The 11,791-nt window shown below is 41.7% G+C and overlaps 1 protein-coding gene across 1 annotated transcript in view; it reads left to right on the forward strand.

The window, feature by feature from the left end:
* Positions 1-11,400, forward strand: part of LOC128027404 (protocadherin Fat 4) — a 73,589-nt gene extending 62,189 nt beyond the window's left edge. The window contains exons 11-17 of the mRNA XM_052615010.1: positions 175-482; positions 2,723-2,808; positions 3,744-3,923; positions 4,201-4,325; positions 4,981-5,198; positions 6,213-6,474; positions 8,090-11,400. Of these exons, the coding sequence (XP_052470970.1) occupies positions 175-482; positions 2,723-2,808; positions 3,744-3,923; positions 4,201-4,325; positions 4,981-5,198; positions 6,213-6,474; positions 8,090-9,978 (3,068 nt within the window). The 3' untranslated portion in view covers positions 9,979-11,400. The remainder of the gene's footprint in view (positions 1-174; positions 483-2,722; positions 2,809-3,743; positions 3,924-4,200; positions 4,326-4,980; positions 5,199-6,212; positions 6,475-8,089) is intronic.
* Positions 11,401-11,791: the final 391 nt, after the last annotated feature.

Raw genomic sequence — 11,791 nt, forward strand, 5'->3', positions numbered from 1 at the left:
ACAAATGTGTTATAGATTACAAAGAATGAATTGCAGTGTGAATTTGTCAGTTGACACATACTGTGGTAAATGTTCAACCATATTTTCTGTGTGTTGTTCTCTGAATGTCATGAGTTTTTCACTGCCTGAAATTATTACACCGCAGACTGAAAGTAAATCACTCTCGCTCTGCAGGTGTGTTTGGAAAGCACTGTGAACTGAACAGCTACGGATTTGAGGAGCTGTCTTTCATGGAGTTCCCCAGCCTTGACCCCAACAACAACTACATCTACATCAAGTTTGCCACGTTGAAGGAAAACGCCCTGCTCTTGTACAATCATGACAACCAGACCGGCGACAAGGCGGAGTTCCTGGCCCTCGAGATCTTAGAGGGCAGAATGAGGTTCTCGTTTAACTTGGGGAGCGGCACATACAAGCTCATGACCACCATCAGGATCTCAGATGGACAGTTCCACACGGTCATCGCCAGGAGGGCAGGAATGGTGAGTACTTTTGATCTGTCTATTAATCAGTCTGAGAGGAACCTTCAGATTGGTAATGAAGATGCTTTACTCTGATCTCGCAGGATTGAAGTTAAAGTGTTTTTGTTCACATGGGTACTCTAGTAGTTTATTTCTGCATCCTTTTCCAAGATATCAGTCTAAACTCTTAACTCTCCTGGACTTGTAGCATTAAATCTCTCTGTAAATGGCTTGTAAAAACACTTCAGCACGGCATTACTGCAACACCTTAGCGTTGTGTGATCCGACTAATGTTCCCTGAAAAATGGTCTGAAAGTCTGTTGAAGGCCTGAGAGTAGAGCCGTGTGTCATGAGAACCCAGCCCCTGCGGTGCAATAAAGAGAACCCGATCTGTGTGTTTGGAGAAGCGGATGTGGGTCACTTCGGTGGTTCTGTGCGACCATTTTCTTTTTTCTTCCTTTTTTTTCTAGACGTGAGCTTGAGCAGATGTTAAAGTCATACATGGCCCCTTGTTTTCCCCCATGGAGAAAGCCGAACTCTGACAGTCAAGGGTACTTTTGTTTAGTTTAGATGTCCAAGTTTACCCCACAGCCAGATGCGTTGGATTTTGGCACGCTGTCTCGAGCTCATGTTTTTGTGTGTGTGTGTGTGTGTGTGTACTAGAGAGTCGGAGTTTATCGAGAGCTGGGCTTCGTCCATGTTTTTGCTCTTCACTTGTTTCTGCGTTGTGTGTTGCAACCTAGATGGTTGATGGATTATAAATAGAAAATTAGAAATCAGCTCGCACACCCACATGCAGCATGTGTTTCCAAACACCGTCCAAAAAAGCTGCTCAAAGCCAAATCTATTTAGTACAGACTCTGAGAATGCTCTTTGACCTCGACCGGGTCCAGTTTCAGATTTTCAGACCAATGCAGTCTAGTCGTGCACTGGATGCACACTAAACCACTCGTGCAACAGTTTGCATCAATCTTCTTGAGTTATGACAACATGGTTGAGGAACTTAATTTGTAGCATTAACCATTTGTTGACTACTAAGTTTTTTCAACTAATTTCAATCCAATTGCATGGTTTTCCCAGCAATTTGGAACAATCTCACAAATTTCTCTGTATTTTTTTTTTTTTTTTACTTTTTAAAGGGCCAAAACTTTTTTTAAAGTAATATTTATGAAATGTTCCTATAACTTTATTAGTATTTGAGATACGTTCGCATAATGTTGAGAAAATGTTCTGAGATCAACATTCTTGGAAAGTCCTTATGATGTTATTTTGTACTTGAACGTTCAAAGAAACTATTTGTAACCTTTAAACAAAAAACAAATCTGCTCACAACAGGAAAACTAGACATCATAACATTCTTAGAATATTGAAAATACACAATGATACATTTCGGGTGAAAATAAAGTTGGTAGAATGTTAAAGGAAACATTTTTGTAATTTTTAAAAAAACGTTCTTATCACAATCAAGAAAGAAAAATCAACTGGATATTTCAGCGTTTTAGAAACATTTCAAAACAATGTTCCCACATTATTGTTTATATACCTGAATGTTACCTGTGTAGAAATCAACTGCCCAGTTTTCAAAGTTAACAAGACAATTTAGTTAAGTTCTGCTGCATGAAATTGGTTTTAGACTCATTTCTGAAAGCAACCCTTTCCTCGGCTGGAAATTCTTTGCAGCGGTGTGCGACTCCTGGAAAAAGGAGCACGCCGTGGTCTGGTTTAGTCTTTTTGAAGTGCATTAATGCGATGGCCAGACGCTCGAGCCACGCAGGAAGTCTTCTGTATCAGCACTTAGCACAGAAGACAAACACGTCTTGTTTCCATTGTTAGTGTAGGATTTTCCTTTTATAAGCTGAAATTCCTCTTTTACGGAAGTGAAGTGTCTGTGTTATTTGTACGTTGAGGTCGTGCTGTTGTCTGATGTCAGTCCTGCTTCCCAGTGCCTCTGTACTCTTTGTACCTCCTCCTCTGAGATGTTTTTCTCCCAAATGTCTGCACGGGACTCATAAAGCACTGTGAGGACAGCACAGATCACTGTAGAATGTCTTGCGGTAATTTATACACCAGCATCTGGGTGTCGTTTTTTTCCGTGTAGTATTTTGTAGGCTCAACAAAATACTCAAACTTGACAAATACGTACAGGTCACTTTATTCATGTCATTTAATATCCGGATACATTCCAATATGTTTTTACTTTGATTTAAAAATGCATATGGATTTCTGAGATGCTGAAGTAGAGTGCTTTGACTTTGTTAAAGGCTGCGTCTCTCACTGTGGACCTGTGTGGAGAGGAACAGGAACCGGGATACTGTGCCGTCAGCAATGTGGCTGTTCATACTGACTGGTGAGAAACACTCATTATACAGTTCCTTTTATACTGTGTGTCCCACTATAGAGCGCAACAGTGACCACATGCCAAGAGGCCTGGGTTTTGAGGCCATTTTCACTGTTCATTTTCACCACAGAGTCTGACATGAATCACAATATTGCATTTTTTTAAACTAAATAAATAGATATGATTATGTGTGTGTGAGAGAGAGAGAGAAAATAATTTTAATTATTAATAATTTTGTTAATTTAAATATATTATTGGTAGATCTCACTTCAGAAATGTGAGTGTATAAATATTTATAAATAATTAAAAATTATAAATATTTATAAACATTATAAATAAATAAGAATTAAAAGTTTTAAATATTGTAAAAGAAAACAAATATTATACATAAAATATTACACAATATATGTTGTGTATATATTTCTTCGTTGATATATATTAACATGTTGTTTTATTAAAATGTTACAATTATTGGTAGATGGTTGGCTTCAAAATTTGAAACATTTCAAAATTATGAGAAGTTCTTTAATTATGAAATTAGAGCATTTAAATAAAATGTTTGGACTGCTATGTCAGCAAAAAGAAAAAATATTTTCTTAGTATTTTTGTCTTATTTTCTAGTATAAATAACTAAACACTCTTAAATCAAGATACATTTACTTGAGAAGCAAAATTACTTAAGGTATTAAGTTTTCTGAAAAATAATAAAAAAATTTGTTCGTTTTTGCTTCAAACAAAAACAAATATTTGCCAATGGAGTCAAAAAAAATAATCCTTATTCAAAGGGAAGACAAAATGATTTTTCTGACCCGACTGACATATGTTAGCTCTTGTAAATATCACTTAAGCTAACGGTCAGTCGTCTTGAAAGATTTATTGTTGCCAGTGAAAGTCACTTGCTCTTCTGACAGCTGAGTGTCGGTCTGCTGTGTCTGGTCTCTCAGGATTCTGGATGTCCAGCCGAACCGTCTGTCTGTTGGGGGCGTTCGCTCGATTGAAGCCCTCCTGCATCGTCGAGGTCAGGTGGCCACGCATGACTTTGTGGGGTGCATCATGGAGTTTGCTGTCAATGGACGTCCGCTGGAACCGTCTCAAGCTCTGGCTTCACACGGCATCCTGGACAGGTCTGTCACCAAACACACACACACAAACACTAAACACGAGCCGTGTCACTGAACGACGGCTCATTCGGCTCTCTGGACGTCTGTGAATGCAAAATGAAAGCTGGCTCCAGCTGCTGTGAATTTTCTGGAGCAGCTTGAATAGTGTTGGTTTTATTTCAGGTGACTGATGCTTTGAAATGAGTGCAGCTCTTTTGCATCTATGCTAATGTTGGAGTCATGGACTCTTGTGTTGCTGTGATGTTCCCCGCTGAAGGTTTGGTGTGTCTTTCGTCCACAGATGTCCCAGGTTAGAGGGTGTGTGTGTCGCCGAGCCCTGCAGACACGGTGGGACGTGTCTGGACATGTGGTCATCGCAGCAGTGCCAGTGTATGGAGGGTTTCACTGGACACACCTGTGAGAAATGTGAGTTTTTGCGATCTGGAATGATTACATCTAATTTTTTCTTAACATATAATTCACATGTATTTGTATAACATTTTATTATCTTTGTTTTTCTGGCTGTTGACAGTTTTCAGATTGATGTGTTGAAGAGAGTTATTCACAATCCCCTCCGGAAAAACCTCTAACTCTTATATTGCAACAGCATCAAACTAATTTTGAACCTGGCTTTATCCACATTTCTGTTCTGGAAATGTATGCAAATGAGCATGTATGCATATTTGCATATATATGCATATTCAATTTGGACAGTGCCCCCATTTTCATATTTAAATGTGACCTTTCAGAAAACATGAAATACATTTTTGGGGATGTAAACAGTTTGACTTTATTCACCTGTAGCGTCAGTAATACTTTGAAAAGCATGACTCCACCACAATATACAGTAAATACTAACTATGTGTGTTTTCCATTGGCCAGAGCAACAAATGACAAAATAACATCAGAACCAGTCGAAAGCATGTTGTTTGGTTTCTATATATGCTGCTGAAATCTTCATAACAGTGTATTAAACACCAAATATTTTATGTGAGAGTTAAGAATTGTCCTTTTTCTCTTTATCGCGTGACATGCACAGATCCATGAAGTCTAAACCAGAGTCTTTGTGTTGTTCTCTCAGACATCACTGCAGATACAGCTCTGTCTCTGGACGGTTCGGGTCGTTTGGACTACGGTTTGAGTCAGAGCCGCAGGAGAGATGTGTTGTTGGCACGAGCGCTGCAGGACCCCGGCCGACCCGTCCCGGAATACAGCAGCCTGGAGCTGAAGTTCCGCACTCGCAGCGGCTCGGGAACGCTGCTGCATGCACAGGAGAGCTCCAACTACACCACCGTCAGGGTAAGTGTGCTCTGGGATCACGGCCAACCGGCTGAACTCGCTTCCCCTCGCCTCTGCATCCACAGCAGCTGCTGACAGGACGTCCCCATAACTAGTGAGGCCGCAGAGAGCTACTACTCAAAAACACACAAACACATTCACAGTATCTCAGTCTCGCACATTTCAGATTTGTTCTTTGTTCAAGATGGATTCTCCAATTCCAGATTTATAGGTCTGTAAATAATTTTTCTTCTCCACTGCAGTTCTTTTCTGTTGCCCAAACAAAATTGTTTTTCCATTTCAGTAATGAAACAGTCAGATTAGCACATGCATTACACTCTGCATTTAACGTGACGTTCTACTCGGAGATGCTCAAATCCTCAGACTCGGAAGTATATGCATTTCAATGGAAAACTGCCAACTCCTAAACATAGAGCTTAAGTGAATCTGCTGCAGTCAAGTGGTGCAAGTCGTAGCTCTCAGAAAACTGTAATTACGAGGTCTACGAGAAATCTTGTAATCGCAGTAATTCCGACATATGCCGTTTAACGCAACATTACAGTTATTACGAATATCATTTAGGTGTTCATTTTCAAAAAACAACATTTTTAACATGTAATAGCATATTTTTGTGTATTGCTTTGGTACCGAAATTGGTACCGAGAACCGTGGATTTTCACTGGTATCGGTACCGAATACTGAAATTTTGGTACCGTGATAACACTAGTTGTAGTTTTCAGTTACAATACTGTTTCTTTTTTTCAAACTAGTTATCATTGCATGTTTGTTTTACTAAGAAGGCAATACCCGGATGCATGCATTGGGGGGGGGGGGGAGTGTAAACACACCTGCAGACAAATCAAAATATTTAAAGATAAAATAAAAATATATAGTTTGGAACAGAGCTGATATGAGTGTCTTAACATTGTCAAAATGCATCAAGATGCATCGTGTCATACTACAGGTGAAATCCTGCATTATTCTTGAAATGCTTACACACATCACATTAATTGGTCTTCTTTCTCTGTGTCTCAGCTGAAGAACGGTCTGCTGCAGTACGTGTCTGACGCTGGTGTCGCCGGTAAGGTGGAGAGGATTGTGGGAGACGTTGTTTTGTCTGACGGTCAGTGGCACACACTCCTGCTTCAGAGAAACGGATCATCCACCGTTCTGCGGATCGACGAGTCAAGATCGAAAGTCATTCTGCACAATACGCAAGACTTCGGAGGGATTGACGTACACACACTGTCTCTCGGGGGCGTCCCGACCCGATCAGCACAACAAAAAACCAGCCCAGGTCAGTTCCTTCAGTCCACGTTCTATAAAACCTCTTATAAGGATGGCTTTAAGTTTCATTGTGGAGAATTTTGCACTGCAAGCTGCTTCCAATAATTTATGTAAATATTTTAATCAACAGAAATGACTCTGACAAAATTGCATGCTATGAACTAAACAATTTTACAATTGAGTAACATCTGACTCGCAGGCAAAGGATGTGTCATAGTTGGCACGCTCATTCAGATTTTATTCCCGAATCCAATCTTGAGAGTGTTTTTCCTCCACGAGTGAAAGTGACAGGAGAAAGTTCAGAGAAAGTGTGCGTGTTTGTGTGTTAACTAGGTTAAACAGCAGACTGCCAACAGAAAAAATGTCTGAACTTTTCTCTGCAGGACCTGCAAAGTGCAGCAATCCACAGACACTTGTAGACACTTCAGACTAGAGCTCTCACAAAGAGAAAAGACAACCGTTTAGCCTGCGATAAGACTGGAATCTTTATTAGAGCTCCAGACAGACTGAGCAAGATGTGTTCGGTGAAGTCTCATAGGATAGGGAAAGAATCTTTTAAAATATTTTGGGTTTTCTTTAGTGTCCCTCGCTCATGTCTGTAGTTTCAGAAGAGATCTCAATGTTTCAAACTTTGCTCTGATTCACCAAGACTCAAACGGCATTTATATGAACATGATCTGAGCTGCTATCCACATTACTTTTGTCAACTATTGACTAACTTTTGTCCATCTCAGACGTTTCTCCTGATATTTCTTAGGTGAAATAAAACAAAGTTGAAATCTAAATGAAACCTTACTGAGGAAACTCAGAGCAAAAATACCACAAGCAGATGTTCATATATGGTCAAATTGAGCTGTTGGGTTGTAACCCACTCTTTACTGGCAATCTAAATAATAAAATGAAATTATTCGAACTATTTTAATGTAAACATGTTTTGTGCACGTCAGGTCATGCCATTTCTAGATTCCAGGTCTGGAAGTGGGAGAACGTGAAATAGAATTGGGCCAATCTGCTTTTTCATTCTATTAAACAGAACCAAATGTTCTGTGTTTGAATGGGAGATAAATTCAATAAACATTGATTTTCATTGTTGATGGTTAATCGTTAGGCAACATGATAGTGCAGGTCTGAATCAGAAACATTAAGATTTTCCCAGATGGTGTAGTCTTAAAAGATTGCATTTTTGGCTTGCAGGATACTTGTGCTGAAGAGAAGTCTGTTTCTTTTCCTCCTGATGTAAAAGCGATGATTTGTTGATATGTTTCCCAGGGGTGTATTTTGTTAAATGTTGGCTGATACTACAGCAATCACAATGCCAAAACGAAATGTCTTCCTGTGTAGCGTTAAACTAAGCAATGTCCATTTCTTCCAGTCAGTCTCATTTCTTTGTCATGTTGGGGAAGCTCTAGTCTCTCATTTAGCCAAACGATTGACTTGCGTTGTACATTTTATTGCAGTTTGTAGCTTTTGACCAAAAATCCACCCATTTAGGACTATTTAATTGACATAAAAACAAACTGTGACCTTTTATCCACCTTTTAGGAGCGGGTACATCTTAAAATAGTACTCAACTGTTTCTGAGTTGATTTGAGTGCTAGTTAATATTCCTCTCTCTGTGTTTCTAGGTTTTGATGGGTGTTACGCCTATGTGAAATATAATGGAGAGATGCTCCCCTTCAGTGGTGAACACAGGACTGTCTCCATCTCCAAGACTGATCCCTCTGTGAAGATCGGCTGTCGTGGCCCAAATCTTTGTGAGAGCAGCCCTTGCTGGGATGGGCTGATGTGTGTGAACCAGTGGTACACCTACCAGTGTGTCCCACCAGGTGACTGTGGCTCGAACCCCTGCCAGCACGGCGGCAGCTGCATGCCCAACGCTCGTGGAGGCTTCACCTGTGCGTGTGAGGAGTCCTACACGGGCAGAGTCTGCGAGAGCCTGGTGGCCTGTTTGGGAGTCCGGTGTCCACAGGGTAACGAGTGTAAGCTAGGAGCCAATGGAGGGTTCACCTGTAGTCCAAGCCCCACCACCGAGGAGATGGTTCTGCCCATCTGGGCCGTTCCTGCAATTGTGGGCAGCAGCGCGACTGTCTTGGCATTGGTGGTTTTGAGTCTCATCCTGTGCAACCACTGCAAGGGCCGCAAGAAAACCAAAGTGCCAAAGGATGAGAAGAAAACAAAGGAGAAGAAGAAAAAGAAAAAGAAAGGCAGCGAGAATGTGGCATTCGATGATCCAGACAATATTCCGCCTTACGGAGATGACATGACAGTCCGGAAACAGCCAGAGGGAAACCCCAAACCTGATATTATAGAGCGGGAGAATCCTTACCTGATCTATGACGAAACTGACATTGCACACAACAATGAAACCATTCCCAGCGCTCCCTGTGCTCCATGTGCAGGACCAGAAGCAGACATGGAACACTACGACATTGACAACGCCAGCAGCATTGCTCCATCAGATGCAGACATCATCCAGCACTACAAACACTTCCGTAGCCATACTCCCAAGTTTTCCATTCAGCGCCACAGTCCACTGGGATTTGCTCGTCAGTCCCCTCTTCCTCTAGGTGCCACAAGCTACACTTATCAGCCGACCTACACCCAGGGGCTCCGCTCCACCCCTCTCAGCCATTCAGCTTGCCCCACGCCCAATCCCCTGTCCCGTCACAGCCCAGCACCCTTCAACAAGCCACCCTCCTTCTACCGCAACACTCCCACCCGTGAACTCAACTTGGCACGCCGTGAGGGAAGCCCTCTAGATTTCCACGGCGATGTGTGCCAGCCTGGTATGTTCAACTATGCCACCCGATTGGGAAGGCGCAGCAAGAGCCCTCAGACCATGGCGGGCCATGGCTCTCGGCCTGGGAGTCGTCTCAAACAGCCAATCGAGCAGATTCCCCTGGAGAGTGGCCCTCCTGTGGGGTTGTCCATAGAGGAGGTGGAACGCCTCAACACACCTCGACCCAGGAATCCCAGCATCTGCAGCGCCGATCACGGGCGCTCTTCATCTGAGGAAGACTGCCGTCGACCGCTCTCACGTGTCAGGAACCCTGCAGATGGCATCCCTGCTCCGGAATCCTCCTCCGAGAGCGACTCCCATGACTCCTTCACCTGCTCGGAGATGGAGTACGATCGCGAGAAACCAGTTTCTTATAGTTCTCGCATGCCCAAGCTCTCGCAGGTCAACGAATCGGACGCCGATGATGAGGATCATGGAGGGAGGATGCGACAGAGGCGATACTCCAGTCGACGTGCCGAGGGTGGGCCTGCCAGTGGCCACAACACACTATCGGAGTATCAGCACCACACTTTACCCCACAAACTGGGCCAAGGGTCCAACAACTTCAACTGGGACAACCTACTGAACTGGGGTCCGGGGTTCACCCACTACGTGGATGTTTTTAAAGACTTAGCACTGCTACCAGAGAACTCTGCTGCTAAAGACATCGAAATGAAGAGTGGCGATGGCTCCATCACGATTCTGAATGAGGGCGAAACCGAGCAGTATGTATGAGAAGCACTGAGTCCTCATCTCTTCGCCCTCTAAGACTGTATTCAGGAGCCATTGCGAAACACACAAAATTAATTTCTGAAATTTTATTAAGACGAACTTAAATGCAGCAAGGCAGAGAACTGATTCAAAAGACGAGCACCAAATACCCTTCACAGAGTGCAATAAAGAAACACACTAGGGGTTGCACAGACTAGTCATTTCATTTGCCATTAGTTGATGTGTTAGGTTGACTAATCGTGGATTATGCAATGGTTCATCCCAGTATATTTGCATGCCATTTTTTTTTTTTTGTACAGTATTGGCCAATTTTATTTGTAATTTAGTGAACCTAGAGCACTTTGTGCTCACAAAGCACATTGTAAGTGAACCCCACTGGTGCTATGTAATGACTAAGGTCTTCCGAGTGTTGCATTTACCAGCAGCAACAGACCGCTGATGCTGGATACCATGTTATGAGTCATTTATGTTAAGATAAACAGAAATCCACATGTAAACGAATAGTTGTGCAACCTCTTCTTACAAACACACCAACAACACAAAGTCTGGAAGAGGAACTGTGAGAGGTGAGGCACTACCACAAACACACATATGAAGTGAATCAGTTCTAGTCCATCAGTCTGTTCTGTCCTGTGAGTTCAGAGTGCTAAAATAAAGTTGGCCACAATCAAAGGTCGTTGTGACCCTCCGGCGCTGCGGCCCTGGAGTTTGGGCTCCATCCGTTGGACTGATTTTCCTTTGTGTTAGTGCCTCGACCTCTAGGAATCACATCCACGAGCTCAGTGTGAAAAGCAAGGCCATATTTGGCTCCGGTTCTGCACACTTCAGCCAAAATAGAAAGAAAAGCTCTGGAACCATCCGCCAAGAATGGGTGTTTCTCATCCTGAATAACTGGCTGCCGTCTAAAACAACAAAACCTCCAGATATGAGGTTAATCAGGCCTCTGCCTTCTGGATATTTGAGGATTTACATGTGGGAGCACGGACACTATGACTTTGAACAGTTGTTTGTATTGGTGTGTTGCAGGTTTCGTACAAACACGCTTGACCTGTTTAACGCAACGCCCACCTGCTACGAGACTATGAACTTGTGTACATTTTGTATTAATGTGGAAGCTCTTGGAAGTCAATGTTCTCTGTGGTTTTGTGTTTTTTGTTGTTGTTTTATTTTGTTCAGTGTTTTTAAAATGTACTTTTTTTACTGTTTATTAACTTAAAGGTTCGTTTTTATGGATATTTTTCATATGCTGGAAATGAGGTTCTTACTTTCAGCGGAAGTAAAATTGAACTTCTTTTTTTGTTTTTGTTTTTACATTTGTTACTTATGTAACATCAGTATTTTCCACGATTTTGATAAAACTATAACACAATGTCTGATTTATACGTGTAAAAGCCAATAACAGAATAAAAAAATATTTATTTAAAAAAACTCAATTTTGGTTTGATGTGATGAGACTAGACTGAATGAAAGCAAGGAAATAAAAAAAAAAAAAGCTTTAATGCATTTCACTATGAAAAGCTGCTTTTGTAGACAGAAAGAAATTGATATGAAGAGAATAAAATATTTAAAAGCTGAGTTTGGATGAAAATGAGTCCTGATCCACGACCAAAAAAAACTGAAACAATTACTGTAGTAATAGTAGTATTTAATTAAAGGTGACACATAACAGTCTGAGCAGCACATTTCACTGTAAATTAAGTAAAGTTCTATTGAATCTGTCAGTGTAGCTTTAAGAAGAGGCTGTTCAAAAACAACAGACACTTTAAATTATAGAAGGGAGGTTCAAATGTCTGAGTGACAATTTCTCCCAAAAATC

The sequence above is a fragment of the Carassius gibelio genome, chromosome A14 (assembly GCF_023724105.1).
Source record: "Carassius gibelio isolate Cgi1373 ecotype wild population from Czech Republic chromosome A14, carGib1.2-hapl.c, whole genome shotgun sequence".
NCBI classification, from domain to species: Eukaryota; Metazoa; Chordata; class Actinopteri; order Cypriniformes; family Cyprinidae; genus Carassius; species Carassius gibelio.